The 20508-nt window shown below is 48.3% G+C and overlaps 1 protein-coding gene across 1 annotated transcript in view; it reads left to right on the forward strand.

The window, feature by feature from the left end:
* The window catches only part of SFXN5 (sideroflexin 5), an 84575-nt gene that overhangs the window by 48975 nt on the left and 15092 nt on the right, over positions 1–20508 (forward strand). Inside the window, exons 10-13 of the mRNA XM_084286777.1 lie at positions 2180–2270; positions 6466–6581; positions 8503–8588; positions 16973–17090. Of these exons, the coding sequence (XP_084142903.1) occupies positions 2180–2270; positions 6466–6581; positions 8503–8588; positions 16973–17090 (411 nt within the window). The remainder of the gene's footprint in view (positions 1–2179; positions 2271–6465; positions 6582–8502; positions 8589–16972; positions 17091–20508) is intronic.

A 20508-nucleotide genomic window follows, 5' to 3' on the forward strand; every position in this document is an offset into this window, starting at 1 on the left:
CCCGTCAATATCTATCTTGGGAGGGGAATAAACACCCTGAAAAAGGCACATTTCCATGGGCTGGGCTGCAAAGGGAGCCCATCTGGAGGCACCACGGCTGCTCTGCTGAATCCCACCTGACGCCGCGACGTGTCTGCGCAGCGCCAGCGCGGTGGCTCCCGGAGCTGTGACTCAGGCTGTAGGCAGCGTGGTGATAATAATCCTCCCGCGGCTGTTTTTCTCAGCTCCCGGGATGAATTCGACTCCGTAGTCGGTGTTCTTGGGCCAGCCCCTTAGGAATTAAAGCCCCCTTTTAGCCCTGCCTGTTGCTGGTGGAGAGGGCTGGGATCGGGGGGCACCCGCCCGTGGCCGGGCGCTGTCCTGGGCGTGCTGCCATCCCCTTGGTGACCTGCGGGAAGGGGACCACGGGTTGGCCAAAATCATCTTAAAAGTGTTAAAAACAAAGCCTTATCGCTCTCCTAAATGCAGTCCTCGTGTTGGGGGTTTGGGAGACGGGGTTTCAACCCACAGCAAGGTTGAATTTCATATTTGCAGCGGGGTGGCTGCTGGAAGTGGAGGAGCTCCCAGGCTGTTTCCAGAGCTGCTGCTCTTCCACTCCCCGTTCTAATCCTTCCATCGAACCCACAAGCAGAGGCTGGAAACCCAAGGAAATTTGGGATCCACAGAGATTAGCTGTCTCCGGGCTATAAATACCCGAATCCACGGGGCAGCACCAGCGACGCCAGCTGAGAACTGTTGTAGCTTTGCTTTTCCAGGCACGTTTTTTGGGCTGGTGTCTGGAAGCGTTCAGATTCTGCAAATCTCCCAGTACTCGGGGAAATGTAAGAAAATAGCATTCGGTCAGTTTTGAGTGGGAAGAAGAAGGAGACAAAACCCTTATTCGTGCCGGGAATAAGAAGAAACACCGCGGGGATGCTCCTCTCTTGGGATCAGCCAACGTGGCCGAGGACGGGAGGAAAGGTTCCCTTTGGGGTCTTGGTGGAGGCCTTGTGGGGTTCTGGAAATGCTCCATGGGTGTTGAAAACCAGAAATGTGCTTATGCAGGGCTTGCCCAGCAGTTGTGCTTCTCCACATCTTCCTCGCAGCCTACAAAGAGACGAGATGCGCTGCGGATGCATGTATAATGTAGCAGCTTGCAAAATATGTTCTCCCATGCTTGGCTTTTTTTTTTTTTTTTTTAAAAAAAAAAAAGCCCCCAAATCACTATTTGCTGGCAGGTTTTTGGCTTTGGCTGATTTTTTTTTTTTTTTTTGAGTTTTTGCTGCATTTTTGGCTGAAAACATTTTGGCCAGGCACTGCGAGCAACTTCCATTTTCGGCCGAAAATTCCCACACTCGGGGGCCGTTGGGTTTCGGTTTTGTTTTTCGGCTGAGAGAGAATAAATATTGAGGGTGGGGGGAGTGATCTGAAGGCAGAATAGGTTCCTCGCGAGTAGGTCGGTTTAGTTAATGACCCCGTTTCTGGGGCTGGTTTAATGAATAACCCCATTTCTGCTGGAAGCAAACGCTGGTGGAGGTTCTCCAATTATCGCCGATGCCCAACGGCAGGGCTGCGAAGGCAGGGAGTCTCCTCCGCGCTGCCTGCAGCACGTCTGCCGTGCCTTGCATCCCCGCAAAACCATAGAAATCTGCATTATTCAAGCGCTGGAGGAGGCAACAAAAAAAAGATCTGCGGTTACAATGAGCTGCCTCCCTTCCCTTGCCTCTTCATAGCTCCGTTATGGCCCAAATGCTCGCGTTGGAGGGAGGTGCGGGGGTTTTTCGTGGCCCCACAAAGAGGGATGAGTTGTGTTGGGGCAACCACCACCAGGGATGTGCATTTTTTTGGGGGTTAGGACCCCCCAGCCCCAGCGATTTTGTGCTAGGAGGGAAAGCCAGCAAGGAGCAGCTGGGAAAATGCTGCAGGAAGGGGTAAAAACGCAGCGAGGGGCATTCCCCTAAGGGCGTCGCAGGGGGTTGTAGCCTGATTTTTGGCTGGAAATGGCTTAAATTTCATCAAGGGTTGAGCCCAAAGCAACAAAAACCTGTGGCACCGGGGGTTTAGTCCTCAAGAGGAGCATGGAGAGAGACCCCAATGTGTCACTGCAAAGGGTGCTTGTGTTGTCTGCAAGTTGTGGCTTCTGTCCTGTTCCTGTTGGCTAAATGTTGTCCTTTCTCTGTGTTTTTTTTTCTCTTCAAAGGTTGGCCTTAATGTTCTGGTGCAGAGAGCGAACAAGTTTACCCCTGCTACACGTCTCTTGATCCAGAGGTTTGTGCCATTCCCTGCTGTCGGTAAGAAATGCTGCCTTTTTTCTGTATTCACCTCGCCCTATGCCAGCACAAAGCACCAAAACATGTCCTGGGCTCCTGCCTCTCCGCTGTACCCTCGTGGGAATGGCCGGGATGCTGCTGAGCCACAGGAAAACTCAGCCCAGAGGCGGTGTGGCAGCTTGGAAAGCCCCATCTGGCTGCACTTTCCTCTTCCAGGCAGCTGAAATAACCACCATGGGCTTTTTAAAATTATTTTTCCCGTAGAAATGGAGTGAAATGCTCCTGCTCTGAATGCACGGATTTCTAAGATCCACTGATTTAAACAAAAAAGACCGATGTGCATGGAGAATTCGGGCTGCTGCGGGCTTGTTAGGGCACAAAATTATGGTCTGTGGTTTGTCAGGGGACTGCCAGTGTCTGGGGACACACGGGGGACCCAGGCTTTGCTAAATCCCGTGGCTGCAGCATTCAACAAATTGTGAGTTGGTTTCATTGGGAAGAAATCTTCAGTGGTGTCAGGGTTATTTTACATCTATATCTACATATCTCTATATATTTTTATATAGATATAAAATATTAATATATATATTAAAATATATCTTATATATATATATAAAAAAAGACAGTGCAAACACATTTTTGTCCATGCACAGAGGAAACCAGTTGCCCAAGGGTTTTGCTCCCGGGTGCAGGTCCCTTCTCAAACTCCTTGATCCCAAACTTCCCTTCGAGCTTTTCCCTTTGCAGTCCAAGTCCTCAGAGCTTCTTCCAAGTGTGACCAAGTCACCTCCTCTGGTCCTTCAGCTCCTTTTCTTTGCACAGAGCTGGTTGCTCTGCCCCTCCTGCCTGCAGTTCCCAGGTTTTGGGGCCTTTTTTTCCTCTTTTCCTACCAGAAAACCAGCTGCTTGCCCTTCGTGCAGAGCAGGAACAACAGGGATTAGGGTCTCAGTTGCATTTCTGAGCACTCAGCTTTAACACAGGGCATCTGGGGATGTTGCTGTTGCTTCCCCGGAGCCTATTTTCAGAGCTTTTCAGCTTCCTTTTGCTTTTTGGAGCCAGGAGGGCACCGGAGGTGAGCACCAGCCCCGAGAGGCTGCTCAGGGGCTGGGTTGGAGGCAGAGATGCACGCGGGAAGCCTTCACCTCCGGGCTCTTCTGTTTGTGTCCCAAGGTGTCGGGAGCAGGAGGTTACGCCTTTGTCAGCATTGATTGAGGGCCCGTAATTAATTTGTTTAGCCCGTAATTAATTCTCCCGTTCTTCTTTTATTTGTGTACTGTCATGCTTCATTATGTGCCAGGACATCAGGAATCCTCCTACTAATTGCTGTTTTGCAGCTCTGAAAGCTGCAAGTCGCTGCTTTGCAGACCTGGACAAACTGTTTAATTAAGGACGTGCCTTCCCCTTGCTTCTGGGCTGCCAGCCCTCAGCAGAAGGGCAGGATTTAACATTTTCTACGCGAAAAGCCAGGAGCTGGTGCTAGCCTCTTGCTCCACCACCGTGCACAGCATCGAGCAGATTCCCCTTGCATCTTCCTTCCCCTCTCTCCCCATCCCACCGACCCAGGCTGAGATGCTCTTGGCAGCTTGTCCATCTCCTCAGGGCCCTGAAACTGCTGTTCTCACCCAGCAAACCAAGCAGAAATGCTGCTTCCAGTACATATTTAACAAACCTGCACACGGGGCAGCCCGTGGAGGTGGCCAAAGCTCCGTGTGTGCAGCTGGGTTGGCACAAAAGGCTTCGAGCTCACTGTCAGCCACCCCAGCACATCATCTCTTCACCAGGAGGATTTTTGGGGTAAGGGGGCCCAAATCTGGAGGAATTTCACCAGGAAGGAGCATTGTGGCGGTGTGTTCTGGAGCCTGGCTGCTCCTGCTGAGCAAGCAGGAGCTGGAACCTCTTTCAGGCTCCAAAACCCCCCAAAGGTACCCAAAACCCCCAAAGTTGCTTCCCAGGCCTGCTCCAGAGGAGGTTACAGCTGGTGGAACGATGCCCCTCGGAGGGAAGGGAGGTGAGGAGGAGGAGGGTTTTCTTCTCCCGGCAAACATTTCTGTGGTTTGGTTATTTTTTATTTTTGTTCTGTTTTAAATGGGGTTAAATCTGTGAAATGTGTTGCTTAGGCTGTGCACATGGGCATATCTGAGCCCCCTGGTTTAGAAATCCGTACAGAGAGAGTTCAGCAGTGGATTGCTGTGTACCCAAATCCAGTTTCAAGTAAGTGCTTTCCCAAGAGTAGTTTCTATGCTTTTACCATTTTTTTTTCCAAATTCTGAAAATCAAATTGTCTACGCGTGTATTTGTGCATTTCCCATTTCCCTTTGTGTCTGACACCTTCAGAGAGCCCAAGTTTACCTGCAGCAGGATTTCTGCTTTCTGTGTGTGTGTGTTACTGAAGCAAACCAGGGCTTGTCTCAGACAAACACGCTGGAATCGGGTCTTGAGTTTGGGATGCGGACAATGAAGCCCTAGATATAAAGATTCAGAGACACATTTTGGCGTCTGGTGAGCATCACCAGATGTTTTGGGTCTGGAAACATCACCCTGAACCTCACAGCCTGTGTGGCACAGAGCATCGCTGCTGGCACAGTTTGGCTGCCAGCTACAAGTCCAGGGCATGGCAGTGTTTAAAAAAAAAAAAAAAAAAAAAGAAAAAAAAAGGGACTAAACTTGCTTTAATGAAATGCTTGTTTTGTTTTTTTATCACAGGGAGTTTGATAGATGGGAAGAGTGGTCCAGTAGTTAGAATATTAAAGAGAGAGACAGAGTGTGCGTGTGTGTATGTTCCTCTTATTCTGGAGTGTAAGGAGCATTTGTCACCACAAATCATCCTTGATTGCAGGGAGCTGCGTTCATATAGGGCTCACCCACCCACCACCCGCAAAAAATTAGACATTTGTTATATGACATGAATTGAGATTAATTAGCGAATATTAACCCGTCAAGCAGCACAGAAGCACATTTTTGGAAGCAGCGGTACCGCAGCAACAGTGGGCTTGCAGTAGTTCTGGGTGGAAAAACAAAACGTGTTGGGGAGTGGGGGGGGGGGTTGCTGGAAAATGCCAGTTTTTATCAGAAACAAAAGTTTTGCAGGAATGAGCAGCTCCTCTTCGGAAAATTTTAAGAATTTCCTGCAGGGACTTGGAGACCTGTGTGAGGATCCTGGAGGAGAGCAGCTCGTGGGGAGGATGTTTGTGAAGCACAAGCCCCACACGGAGCTCTAGGAGCAGGATTTGGGGTGATTTTGAGAAGGCAGCAGTGCAAAAAGCTGGGAAAAGGGAGATTTTAGGGGAAGGGAACCAGATCTGTCCCCACCTGAGCCTCAGGTGCGGGGTTGTGATTTCTCAGCAGCCAGCTCGATGGCTCCAAAAGAGCGGTGATGTCCTTCCTCCCCTCCCAAAGGGGAATTATCCCCTTTTTCTGCCAGGTGACTGCACTTCATCAGCCCTGAAGTGCCCATTGGGGGTTCTCAGAACCTGTCCAAGGCAGGCAGCGGGGCTGGGGGAATCGGGGATGCTGCAGGGGGACTCAGCCAGGGCCCCCCTGGGAGCATCACGAGGTTTGGGTTTAGGCTGCCCTCACCCCGTGGAGTTACAGCAGCTGAAGTGAGCTTGGGCAGCCCGCACGGGGCTTTTGTCCCTGCTAGGAAAGGTGTTATTAAGCAAACAACCACAGCTCCAGCTCTGGAGTAAGTCCACAGAGCCACTTTGCCCCTAAAACATGGAAGATGAGGGCAGACAGGCAGCAGAAGCACTCTTAACAGGGTACGGATCCCTAAAAGCAACCCAACCTTGTCTCTTTTGATTCCAAGAAAACTTCTGCCCTCCTCAGAGCTCAGACCTAAGCTGTCCTTCGTAGCTCAGTGGAATCCCTTGCCATTTATTTCCATCAAACCTGCTGAAATTCATTATTTCCGAAGAGTTTGCCCACTTTGTTTGCCCACAGACCTGGTTTGGCCTGGAGGATCAAAACATCAGGTGGAGAAATGCTGCAATATCTTTGTGTCAACGTGTTTCTGATCGTGGCAAATAAAAGGAGATGATTATTATGCACGCTTCAGAATCACATCTCACTCTCAGTACCAGAGTGAGTCCTTGACTTTAAGAAACTTCTTGGCAGACGGATGAAATCAAAGCTGAAGGGATGTCGTGGAGAACAGAAGCTTGCCATTTGGTATTGACCAGGGCTGCACTGCTAATCATCATGCTTTTCTCATCCTCAGCTAGTGCCAATATCTGCAATGTTGTCCTGATGAGGCACACGGAGCTGGAGGAAGGAATCGATGTCCTGGACGGCAATGGAAACATCGTTGGGTCTTCCAGAATCGCTGCAAAACACGTAGGTACCTGTGGTGCACCTGGGGAACGCTTACACGAGCACCTACACAGCTCCCACAGCTGTAGGAACTGATGGCTTGAAAGAGCTGGAAATAGGTGAGCTGTGTGTATCACGCACGAAGAATTAAGCAGCAGAATTTAGTGCCTCTGTGTAGCCACGCGTGCAGCAGGGTAGCCCCAGAGCTGAGCGTGCTGGTGGGCACGAGCATGGTGGCTGGTGTCCTGCTTTGAGAGGGAGCAGGCTGACATCAGGAAGATCCTCTGCCACCCCGCTGCATTCACAGCCTTCGCATTTCTTTGTGGAAACTTGTAAGCGGTTCATGTCGAACGCGAAGCAAAGATAACTTACACCTTTTTCTAAATGAGGAAGACTTCATTTTCGAGCTGAGGAGCTGTTTAACCCTTGCCATGGTAAAGCTGCGTTACCGACTGCCAACCCGAGCTCTGTGAGGGTAGCCAGATGTTTTTATCCTCGTGCTAACACCTGGTTTGTTTTCCCCTGTAACCTTCTCCGCTCCGCCATCTGCTTGCAATTATTCCCCTTTTCTTCCCTCCTTACATAGTTTTGTCTTCTGAGCATCATCTGATTGTCTGAGGCATGTTGTTTCCAAGTGGGCTTTAATCTGAAATGTAAAGCATGTACAGAAGCACACGCCCAGGCAGAGGAGTTAATAATATAATGCTTGGCATTTCTCTCGCTCCTTCTGTCCAAGGCTCTTAAGGCACTTCATAGACAGCAATTAATGTACAGATTTACAGTCTTCAGCGAGAAATGGGAGATCTCTAATATTTCTCCATATTGATGTTTAACAGGGAGCTTAAAACAATCTGTTGAAGGGCTCAGAGATACTTGTTGGAGCCAGTTTTCCTCACTTAACATCGCTGGCTTCACGACCCCGCTTCCCCTCTCCATCCTAATGGTCTAGGGGAAGACAGACAACACGGAACATAAGTATTAAGACTGAAGGGACTGATTTAAGTGGAGTTCAGGCATCAGACTTGTGAGGACTTTTTGCTCAGATGTCATCTTGTCCTGACGCATCTTCCTGAATAGCACAGCGCTGGGTTCTGTAGTGTAAAATTTGGCAGATCCTTGGCATTAGATCTGTGCCTCTCCAAAATCTCCTCTTCCTTTGGAAGGATTGGGTGCTCCCAAGCCTGGTCGGATGTGTACGTTTCAGCTTTCCCATCCCAAACCTGTGGTAACCTCTGCCCAAGGCTGGCAAAGGCCCACGCACGGGCGCAGTGCTTGGGGCATCCCAAGGGGATGCTGCCAAAAGTGGTTGGAAGAGGTAAGTGAAGGAGGCACAGTGATGTTTATACGCTTTCTAGAGCCCTGATGATGATGTTTAGGTGGTTTATAAGTGTCACGCTGCCAGGCTGTTCTGTTTGGTGCTTCCTGGTGAATCTTGCCAGGCAGAAAGCACCCAGAGAGAAAAAGGGAGCAAAAGGGAGCCCGGCTTGTTACAGTGCTTTTCAGTAAACCACTGCAGGTTAAGGTAGAGAAACTGGTCTTGGAACAAACAATTAGGTACTACATTAAAATTGAAACTCATTTAAAGGAGAAGAGATTGAGGCTGCTGCTTAACCTGAGCCGAGATATTTCTCCTTGCAGCATCTGCCAGGCAGCACCAACATCTTCATGTGGGAATACCACAAGGTGGCTGAGCGCTTTTGGTCCCATAAAGTAACATCAGAGAAACTATTAGGTGCACGGCCCTACTCCCTGCATTCATCTCTCTGTTTCTTCCACTGGATTTATAACCACCCATCATTCGTAGCAACAGAGCAAAAACCAGTTCTGTACAGAGCTGACAGCAGAGTTGAAGATGGGTGTTGATACATTTGTTCACATACACAACACAAGAAAATAGGATTGGTTTTAAATATCTTGGGTCTGTTTGTTTGTTTTTCCTTTCCAGGCACTGCTAGAAACAGCCCTGACAAGAGTGGTCCTGCCGATGCCTATACTGGTTCTACCTCCAATTATTATGTCCATACTGGAAAAGTAAGTGGTGGGTACTCTGTAGGGGGGTGTTTTTCAAGGGGAAGGGAGAAAAGATCCTCAGCAAGTATTATAATATGATATTTCTTAGAATTTGTTCATCACAGACATTTTTGGGCTTATTCAGCTGTTCATGTTCCAGCATTTTTGGCCATTGTAGGCTGGTAAAGTGTTACATTGATGTGGTTATTTTAAATCATCTTTCTGAGCCTCCAGCAGTTTGCATAACTGTGTTGTGTGGGGCAGCATGAGCCCAGACTCTCTGAATTCAGTGGGAAAGGGTTCAGAAGCTCTCGGTCCTGCGTGCAGCAAACACTGGGGCTGCCACGTGGGGTCAGAGGAAAGGTGCTCAGGCAGCGCTGGGGACCAAGTGCTGTGTCCTGGCCACTGCGGGGCTCGTTTATGTCTTGTCTGAACTCACTTCTGCTCTCTTGCAATAACCCTTTGAGGCCTGGAGGCATTGCAGGGTAAAAAAAAATCATTTCGTTTGCTTTAAACTCATCTTTGATCAAGCCTCTTCCTTCACCTCACGTTGCAGGGGACTGCAAATAGGAGGTTTCTATTCACCACCTCCATTTCATTCATGACCACAGGACCTCTGCTGGGTTTTTCTCCCTCCCTCCTGCCTGTCTCCAGCCCTGGCTAACTCCAGGCTGTGCCAGAGCAGAGAGGCAGAGCTCAACCCATCACAGCTTTCCGCAGAAATTTGCTTTCCCATCCCTGTTTAGGACGGAATCTCTCCTGCTCGATGTCGCCACGGAGCACCGGTGCTAGGAGCGTGGGTAGGGTTATTATTTCCAACCTAACCATCTCCTCTCACGTTTCTTACTAACAAAAAGCCCCAACAACCTGCCCTGACCTTTGAATGTTCTCCCCACCTTGCTTGCCAACACCTCCGGTTTTAATTCTGCTCAGAGATGTTCAGAGCCCAGCTGTTTTGTCCTTTGGGGCTCCTCTTTAGGATCTGCCTTCCTGTCCCATCCCATCCCATCCCATCCCATGGAGGCTCATGGCCCGTGCTGGGGTGGGGATCACCTTGCCTTGGTTTGGAGACTGATTAGTGCATTGAAAGATGGGGGTGCTAAAGGGCTTGCTGCCTTTGTCCCGACAGCCAAGCTGGAAGCACTCTTTAAACAAATTTGTTGATAATGGCTGCTCTAAAGCACTCCACTGACAAAGTAAATAGCAATTAGCACGATTAGGGATTGACCCATAGCTTTGGTTAGCCTTGTGTGCCCTTGTAGAAACACCCCTGGGCAATTTTCTCTCCTTAACGGAAGGCTGGGTCCGCTTCTGTAAATCCTGAGTTTGATTTTTAGCACCCAGATTTTAAAAGATTTTTATTGTCTGCACCCCTGCAGCACTCAGAGGCTCACACCAGGACCAGTCCTTCCCATGACCTGGGTGTGGGGAGAAAGACAGCAACAAAAACTCTGTTTTGGAAACTCTGAAGTGAGTTTTCAGCCCTTCCTGGCCAACACATTCTGGCTTTTTTTTCCTCTTTTTTTCCTCTTTTTCCCAAGGGACCGTGGTGGCTCCCTGCAGCAGGGCACAGTCTTGTAGCTGGAGACCCTCAGGGTCCGGGCGTAGATTCCAGCCCTGCTGATTTTTGTGCAGAGCGTTTGATTTCCTCTTCGTACTCCTCCTTAACACAAGCTGCATCCGTGCTGCAGCCTTTCCTGCTCCCACACCCTGCGTCACCCACACGTATCAGTGCAGCCTGCGATCCCCCAGCCTGTGATCTACCCACAGGATCCACTGGGGATCTGCTCACAAGTGACCATGCCTTTCCTGGGGCTTGTGCAAGTCATGCGCAAGAGCAGGGGCTGTCGCTTCTCTTCCTACCTCAGCGTGTGCACAGCTGCCCTACTCCAAATTCAGATGCCTGATTCCAGCTTTTATAAAAGGACAAACTTCTCTCCCTGTCATTCATGGATCTCTGCTGCTCCATTTACCATGAACAGACAAAAATCTTGATGTGCAAAGCCTCAAAGTTTCATAGAAACCCGGTCAAAGAATGATCATCTCCAACAGGAGACATCGAGGACCATCACGGACCACAACCTTAAATAAAACTAATAACAGGACTTGCTTTGCTCTTGGGCATCATCACCTCCTGCACTGACACCGTGTGGGTTACCAAAGGCACCTGTGCTTTGGGCAAGACTTACTGAAACTGAGATTATCTGTCAAGCTAAAATGTGATTATCTATATTATTATAAATGAGATTATCTGTCAAGCTAAAATGTGGACCTAGACGAGGTTCTCTTCCAAAAGTCATCGCTTTATCTGATGGATTTCATCCAGGTGTGCAAGAGGATGGCTTCCTTCTCACGGCCCCTGAATGATATAAGATGTGTGGGCACTGATTTTTGCCTAAATTCTATGCAGAGCTTTGTGGCTACGGTTTTATTTCCCTTTACATGTCTTTGGATTCCTGGAAGTGTGAGTGAGAAACAACAGGGAGAGGGATTGGGGTGTAGATTGGCCACGCAGAGGTTGTGGGGTGTGAAAGCATCCACCTGGCACAGAAGCATCTCTTCCCATGTCCGAGGGGTTTGCAGTCCAGGCGTTGATTCTCAGATCTTTTAAATGAAGTCAGAGGTGAAACCTCATGCTGGAAAAAAAAAAAAAAAAAAAAGGAGCATTTGGTGAAAAGTTTAACTTTTTTAACATAGTAAAACTTTAGTTAGACTTTTTATTGGGGGTCACATCCAGGCTTGTATCATCAGTTTATTTACAGAAGTCCTTGTGGTGCCCGTAGATGGGAACGACAGGGGTGACCGTGCTGCAGCTGCCTGGGGGTCTCGCACCACCCCAGGACCAAGCCGCCTTCTCCCAGCAGCAGTTTTTGAATCCAAAGCTGCTCCCTCCTTTTTGTCTCGGCGTTCAGAAAGTTTATTTTAAGTGGCCAGTTCCTGGTCGTCGTCTTTCCACTTGGATCCAGGTCTTTCCTCTCTCTCAGCCATCTCTCCATCTGCATGTTTTAACTCCCCCAGCTGCCTCTCTCGTCTCTTGTGCCATTTTTTTCAGCTCTCTTGGCTTCTCTCATCTCTTTGCCTGCTGTGTATTTTAACTCCCGGGGCCGCCTTCTCTGCTCTCCAAGTAATTCAATGTTACCTCCCACTGCCGAGCGCCGCAGCGCTCCATTCTTTCCCCATGTTTCATGCATTTCCTGCTGCTTGGACGCTCTGTTGAGGCAGCTAACATATAGAATCGATGTTTATTTTGAGACTGCATATGCCACGCGGGGAACACGGTGTCAGTTATTCTGTGCAGATGTATTCTCATTTAAGTTTTATAAATAATATCTGTGCTGGCAACTTTAATAGGGAGAAATAGTGGTTTCACGTTGTCTGCAAGGTGGAGAAGAGTCATCTGTGGGATCGCAGGTCGGCTGACTTCAGATCAGAGAGGAAAAGTTTGTTAGTACCCCTGTGTCACAGAGATGTGGGGACAACTGCATCTACTGCGTTAAGGTGGATTCCTTGCACTTCAAATGTTTTCCTTTATTCATACGCTTCTGCGAATCCTTTTATGTGATGGGATTTGAGAACCTGCATGGGTTTCTCCCAGAAAGGACCAGTAATGGGGCCATCACCCAAGGCATCTCCTGTAGTTTTTGTCAGGCTTCTGACTCCTTGCAGAACTGGAGCCCAGCACGCACAGTCTGTGTGCAGAGCATCCAGATCTGTGCACGTCCAGCCTCGGGTTCCCCTGAGCTCTGTGGTAGGAAAACCAAAATTTGGTGCAATTTGGTTCATGTGCTCAGGACAAGGGATGGACAAGCAGACCGCAGCTCAGCCCACCAGCAACGTCTGCCACGGACACTTTGAGGCAGTGGAGATAGAAGAACGTGAGTCCTTCTCTTCCTTGTCTCCTTATCCTAAAGCCTCTCCTCTACCTCTCAGTACAGGCAACCTCAAAGGGTCTGAAGCACAGAAGATGGCCTGAGGATGGCCTCCAGGAGCTCACGTATGTCAGGCTAGATAAGAGCAGTCCCCAGAGCTGCTGTGCAGAGCTTATAGGGTGAGGTAAAGCTGGAGCTGTTGGGAATGGGCAGAAGAGATGTGTCCCTGAAAGAGGAACGCTTCTACACCTCCTTCACCACCACATCACCCTGATCTTGAGGCTTGCAGAGCTGCTAGCACCACAGCATCCTCACACGGCAGCTGTCAGGGCTGTTTTCCTCTAAATCTCATCAAATTAGGGCCGTTCCCAGGCTGGATCAATTTGCAGAGCTGCTCAGGCATAGCTAAGCCAGACTAAAGTGGGAAAAATGGATTGTTTTGAGGGATACTTGGTGCTCGGACCATGGCTCGATGGTGCTGGCTTTCTTAGCCTTAAACCACGTTTTTCACTGCAGAAATGAGAGTGAAGTAGGAGGTCCTGGACCTCGTGCTCATGGCCTTTTGCTGGAGATATCACCCTTTAGATCTGCGTGCCGGAGGTTTCCTACAGGTGCTCTTCTTCCTCTTTCAAGTGCAAAGTCTCTCCATCCAGCTAAACCCTCGGTGAAGTTTGTTTGAACCAAACAGCTGCCAGCAGTGACACCTTAAACTGCCGTGGCTGTTTCCAAAGTAAACATTGAAACTGCTCCTTTAATTATGTCAATCAAGCAAAAAAAAAAAAAATAAAAAAAATCCCCCAACATCTCTCCCTTTGCATCTGCTGTGTCCCCTGGAGCAGGCTCCGAGTCCCTAGCTGGAGCAGGAGATGCTCTTGAGCGTGGACAAAGCCCTGGTGGCCCGGAGTGGCAGGCAGAGCCCTGGGTTGTTAGAGGAGCCCTATTTTCCTGAAATGACCCCAAACGAGTGAGAAAAGCTCAAACACCCTCTGCAGAGAGCAGCAAAGGTCTCTCTGAAGCACGACGTGGCACGGTGCCGGCTCCGGCAGGTTCTGAGCACAGCAGGGATTTGGGGTGCACCGCCTGGGCTGGGACAGTCCCCCCGAATTTTGTGGTGGTGTCAGATGGGTCACTGAGCCTCGGATGCCTCGGGATACCCAGAGCCTCAGCCTCCTGTGCTTTTCTTACCCCGCCGGCATCCTCGGCGTCTTGCAGTGTATGCATTAGCTCTGAACCTGTTTATACCAAACACTACAGCAACCCCACAGAATCTGTCAGCTGGGAGACTTTGGTTAACTCCTGTCATATTTAGTTTAGCATCTGACACCTCCTTCTAGACAAATACAGCTCTGGTTCACTGAACCTGATAACTCCTTTTTAGTACAGCGCCTGACTTCCATATGGAATAAATTACAGTACCTCTTGAAAAACGCCAGAGGCAGCTGCCAAATTATGCAAAATTTAAACCACTAATGAACAATGTGATGAAAGTTGAATGAAGGTGTATTTACAAGAGCTACAACACACTGTCTCTGCGGAGCAGATGTACTGTCTGTACAAGCATGCGTGTGTCTGGGTCTGTACCTACGTACACGCACGCTCATGCATATTGAAGTTACCCGTGAGGGCTCGCTGGTTTCGGTACCTCCGTTCACACTGAGTGCTACCTGGGATCAGTAAACCAGAAGCTCCCCGGTACGTTGCTGCCTTTTTTCTGTCCACCAGGCAAATTTTAGAGAAGGAAATTGCAGAAAGAAGAAGCGTTTGGGGGCTCGGAAGGGGGTTAAAGAAACAAATCTTTTTAAAAAAAAGGAGAAGAGAGAGGCGTGGAGGGAAGTTATCGCAAAAATAGACCTCCTGTTTTCATCCAAAGGCAAGTGCATAAACAAATTGGCTTCTAAAGCAGGAACAATAGATCCTATTACTGTGTCTCTGCAGATTTCCAACCTGACACCTTCTCTTGGTGCAGACTTCAGGCTCTTGGTGTTTCATCCGAGTGCCAAGGTTTGGTTCAGCAGAGCCTTGCCAACCCCGTCCCGCGTACAGGGCAGCACGTAAAGCTGCTGGTCTTCTCCAAGAACAGCTTCGTGTGCTTTTGCACCATGAAAGCAATATTCATTCTTGTAAATATATATAATATTCACCCTTGTGAATATAGCAATCAGCTAAAGGAGATGCCAGGGGCAAAAGCGGGCTGTCAGGAGGATCTAAAGGTCCAGAGCTTCATGATCTAGGCAGGGCACACAGGACAACGCTGTAAAATAATTCCCTGAACAAATTAGTATTAATTTTATTGATTTTTAATCTGCTATAATACTCTGCAATGAAACCATCAGGAAACATCAATCACTTCTTGGGGGAAAGGTTGAAAAGAGGGGGCTCTGATTGCATTTGGCAGCTACCAAAACGCAGCAAGCAATAATTTAGCTTAATATCCTTCTGAGATCTGTGTCGAGAGCAACGATCCTAGGGACGGAAGAAAAGTGACCTCCCAACTAATTATGAGTCATTTATTCTGAACTACGCGAATTTTAGAATCCGAATCCCAATTAAGACATTACACTACATGTGTTAATTAGTCCCCTCTCCTTTTTAAATCAAGCCATAACTCGTCTTAATTAGGAGGTTAGCCATTGTAATTTGAACTGGCCTGGGTCTGAAGCACTTTTGGAAATCACACCTGGGGGCTGTGCCGGGGATCACTTTAAATTGGTTGAGTTTTTACTTGGGTGATTATAAGGTCCCCAACAGGGCAGTAATTAAAGAGGGTGCAGCTTCCAAACCGAGGTGTCAGGGTGGCACAAGCAGTGATGTCTTGCTTCTAAACTGCTCTCCGGGGAGGCTTGGAGGAGGCTGGTTTTAGGATTTTCTCTCTTGGATCACGGCAGCTTTAGCAGAAGAACAAATCGTGTCCAGCAGTTGTCCGTCTGCGTCCCAGGGACTCGTTATCACAACTCATTGCTGCCAATTCCCAAAATGTCTCATTTACAGAACCGTAGCTGGTGAATGCAGGTAGAGCATGGAGCAAGGGAGGGAGCGGGTACCTCCCCGGCTCACACAAACACTTGTGGACTTCAGCAGGAGGCTTTTGGTTTAGGTCATGTTCTATTCAAAGCAAAGTAGCCAAGTACTGGAGAAGAGAAGCCTGGCTTTCACAAATCAATAGGATTGATTGTCTCATTAGCTTATTAGGGAGCAGTTGAGACATTGGAGGAGTTACATCAGATCTTGTTTTCCTTCCCCATTTTCCCCAAGCCCTTTTACGATGAAGACAGCTTTCAGCAAGCGTTGCTAGCAAAGGGCACGGAGTCTGAGTGTTCAGACACACAGACAACCTACGGCAGGGTAACAAGTTCCCACACATCAGCTGCTCCGTTAGAATTCGTCAGGTGCGTGCCTGCAGGAATCTGGTATCCTGCATGGGCTGCAGGCACAGGCTGCACAGCGAGATGCACCTGCAAGGAAATGTTTGTGTGTGTGTGTGTGTGTGTGTGCGCCAGACAGCTCGGATCCCAGGCTAGCAGCATGTCCTGGTGTGGGAAGGGCTGTTTGCTTTGATTTTGTGTTCTCATCCCAGTGGAAGGGCGTTAACTAGCAGATTTCTGCCCACGTTTGATGGCCCTGAGGCATCAGCATCCTCAGGGATGGTCAGAGGAGGTACAGACACTTGGACCAAGGGACTAAGGTGATAGCTGATGACCCAGTGGCAGATCTGGCTGCCCCTCTCCATTCTTAATATCCACTGAATACTCAAGCAGAACTCACCGTCTACTTGTCTTATTTCCATTTCCATAGATCGGTAGAAAAAAGTTAATGACGGGTGTCATTTTGGTGCAGAGAGCTTCCGACCAAACTCCTCAATAATTATGTTTTACCCCCTAACGTTTGTAAGCTGTCTGCGGTCCTGTGTCCTGGAATATACTTAAAATGCCATCTTCTATTAGCAAGATGCTGTCATTCGGTGTTAATTGCCTCGGAAGGGTCACTTAATGGGTCATTATCAGAACCTGACCTTGCAGGTAGCTTCACGAGTTTGCTGTTAACAAGGTTTGAACTCAGACACATCCCCTGGGGACAGCCGGTGTTAAAGCATCCTTATCACCCACTCAGAAGTTTCATGTTGAACAGATTAAGGCGTTGTCAAGTTTGCTACTCTCTTACCCCATTAACGAAGCCTTTCCGTGTGGTGCAGCTGACAAAGTTCCCGATGTCTCTCAGGAGCCTGATTTCCTTCTGCTCGCTGGCAGCCTTGAAGCAAGCAGCACCTGTGTGTGGCCGGATCACCCCGTGTGCAGTTTACTCACGTGTGATGTGGTTTGAAACGGGGGGAGCATGCGTGAAGTGGTCCTGTTTAATATGGGAAAGTAAGAATTTGTGTAACCCCAGCAGGGGCAGAAGCTCGGTGCAGGACTCGGGATCTTTATGGGTGAAGGCCTTCTCCTCAGCTGGGATGACCCATGAGGAGGAATCTGCATCAGTTATGGGGAAGGCTGGTGGGTCTGGTCCATGAAATGGTCTAACAGAGCCTTTCTTTTCCAGGACGTCCCTCCTGAGGTCCCGTCCCCGGATGATTCTCCCCGTGCAAAGCCTTGTGTGCCTCGCGGCCTTCGGCCTGGCCCTCCCCTTGGCCATCAGCCTCTTCCCGCAGATGTCCGAGGTCAGTACCTGTCTGGGCCCTGCAGTGGGATGTCACAGAAAGCCTTACCAGTGCTTGTTTTGCCCTCTGGATAATGGTCTCATGTCTCCAAATCACTTTTGATGAAGTTGGGTGCTGTCCGTTCCACTTGACGAGTCGCTGCCCAGGTGATGGCTGTGTTGGTCCCTCCTGTTAGCGCATGCTACAGCACAGGTTAACAGCACGTGGCTTTGCCCCAACTTCTACCAGTTTTTGGGTCATGTGGTGGGATGTACTTTCCAAGAGGAATCCTCATTCCACCCAGCAAAATCCCCATTCCACACAGCTTTCAAAGACAGGGGGGTACAATACGTGCTCCTCCTTTCCATCTGTTGTACCCCTCCACGGTGATCTGCTTCTCCTGTAATGAGGATGTTTGGACTGCAAAGCGATCAAAGCACTAGGGAGCAGTGGGGCAAGCAGGCTGGAGCATTTTGGGGAGTGTATGAGGCTAATGTTCTGCATGCTTGGTGTCTGAGATGCACCTCGGGCATCACTGTGGGTGTTTGGTTCCTCTTCCAATGGTTCCAAGTATATCCCATTACACAGAGACATCACTGGGACACAGGTTTGATGTGGATGCACTTCCCCAGAGCTTCTTCGAGGGTTCCTGGCTGCTTGTCTTCTAGACTGGCTCCAGGAAAACACAACCTCAGGGGCAAGGCTTCTCCCCACGTTGCAGCCTCCACTACAATCTTGGCGTTTTGGAGTAACGTTTACTCTGAGCCTGGGCGGTTTTCAGGGGAAAAAATACAAAGCACTTCCCTGGATGGGTACTGCATCTCGTGGGCACGAAAATGCAAGAGGAGAAGGTAGGATGGGAGTTTTGAAAGGGAAGCCATCAAAGGAAAACTACACCAAGGAAACAGGCAGAAGGGCTAATGAAATGAAATCACTTGTACCTAAATCGGTTGAGCAAACTGTGAAGGTGTATTTTTTTGTGAGTCACTAATTTTGACTCTTCGGTGTTTGGAGCTTGTAGATTTACAGAGTATAAAATTGTAGATTTACTGATAGGGTCACTTACAAAGGGGTAAAACCTCTGTCAAAGCAAGCAAAGGACTTTGCTGAAGTTCTTTTTGTTTCGGGTAGAATGCTCAATCAGGGATGGGTATCGCAGTCTCTACTAGTTATTTCCTTTTTTTTTTTGTCTGGATGGGTTTATCCACAACTTCTAGCCAGGGAATCTTGTTGTACACTTGTCTGCAAGACTGAAAAACGTTACCAATTTTCTGTTGTTCTTCTAGCTGTTTACAGACTGAGATAAAACTGTCCTTTAATTTTCTGTGTTAGAAACAGAGTGTGTCTGAATCTTGGAGTCTCTTGCTAAAAGACATGTTTTCTGCTGCTTTAATGATTCGTGTGGCTCTTTCTTAAACTTTTTCTAATTAGTCAACATCCTATTTGGAGCATTTCCACGAGAACCAGACGTGGTATTCCAGTAAGGAATTGCATTAAGTTCCAGTTACAGGAGCAATGTGATTTGCCTGCTTCTGCTTGGGTTCACACATCCACAGAGCACGTTAGTCGTTTTGGCATGACCTCAACCACGGCTCCTTGTCCATCAGTTATTTGCCAGGATCCCAAGTTGTGCTCAGAGGTTTTGGTTATGAAGGAACAAGAAGTATTTCCAGGCCTAGCACCTGTTTGAGCAACGTGTCTTTTACCCCAAAGGCAGCATTGACGCCGTTCCCCCAAAATGATGTCCCATACATTCATTGCTTCCAGAGGCAGCTTCGTTATTGACCACAGTACAACGCACGTTGACTTCCTTTGCACAGATGGCCATGTGAGCTAAAGGCCTCTGGATCTTGGGCTCTTGATTGTTTACCACTTTCTCAGTCTTTGTGTCATCTCTAACCTTTATCAGCAGTCACTGAGAAGGGAGAAAGCATACACTGATGACGCATGTTTCATAGTATTGGCCAAACCAAACCTTTCTTTCAACACAGACAGGAATCTGACCCTCCAATTCTCTTTCGAAATGTGTTCTTAATACATTTTCAGTATTTTTGTAAGCACCATTTAACACCTGATTCTTTCAAATAGTAAGTGCCAGCTAAGGTCAGTGGGAACGAAAGTTTTGGGACCTGTATCCGAGGCATTCAGAGGTCGTTGAGCTCTAAAAATATTCATTGTCATAGTTTCCTTATCTAATAATGAAGCTCTCAAGGTCTTTCTGCCTTTTCTATTATAGTCTGAACTCTGTGGGTGACAGATCCTCTATAACGTGTCGTATCTGATATTGCTGCTTGAAAAATTGTGTTGATGCTAACAGCTGAATGAATTCTAGCCCACAAGAAAAATTAAGGTCTCTCTTCCTTCAGAGGATATACAAATTGCAGGCATCAGTCAATACTGAAAACCGTACAGCATCGCTTGAGAATGACCTTCTAAAAGCAGATGAAATGTTATCCGCAGTGTAAACATGAATCAGCGCTGATTAGTAGATCAAACAGAATGACGTGCTCCCTGCCCACGCATCGTGTCAGCGAAGAGACACCATTACAGCTGGTGGTGAGGCTCATCACCCACTGAGGGCTCGTCTTTGCTCAACTGGCGTGAGCTCCACTCGCACAGCTGGACCTCGGACCTCTTGACACCAAGGAGTCAGGTTTATCCAAAGCAGCCCAGGCTGATCAGCCTCCCAGTTGGCTCTTCATTCATTATAAATGTGTGTGAGTGTGTAACGTGTTCCTCCCATTCATCAGTCTCATTGAGACACCCTCAGCGGCTTTGGGGATGCTCAGGTGAGCAGAGCAAGAGATTTACCTGAATCAATCTTTCAAGGGTCATTTATTCACAATCCTGGAAATGAAATCTGAGCTTCCTTGCAGAGAGGATTTCTCAGAATGTGTGGCTTCTTGGCTACTCGTTAATGGTCCATCAGTTCACCAGGTAACGAAGTTAAGTCTTTGAACCTCTCACTTTCTGTAGGTATATACGTGTGTATGTGTACGTGTGTGTGTTTGCTTTCCCTTATAACTGCAGCAGGTGAAGCAGCCAGGAGCATAACACAGCAGAGATGATGCTGTTGTAATGAGCTCTACCCAGGGAGTAAATTATTAACGACAAGATGTAATAGGCGTGTTCTGTTCCAAAAATATGATTATGGTCTGAGCAGCAACCCTTACAGGAATTGTAAATGAGCCAAATTCTGCCCTTAATCACACATTCACAGTCCTTTTTCTTTAGTCAGAGAGCAAACACAGAAGCTGATGTGTTATTGAGCTCTTGTTTTAGCATGGGAGCTTTTGATCCTCTCTGCAAAAGGGGCTTTTGAGCATGTTTCAAACTTACAGGTAGTTTTCAAGCAGAATTGAAGCCGTGTGATATATTTAATGAGTGTCCCATATCAATGCAGCCATTTTATCATGTGTCAGCTAAATGCCCCTTCCCT

The sequence above is a fragment of the Netta rufina genome, assembly GCF_964035555.1.
Source record: "Netta rufina genome assembly, chromosome: 4".
Lineage (NCBI taxonomy): Eukaryota > Metazoa > Chordata > Aves > Anseriformes > Anatidae > Netta > Netta rufina.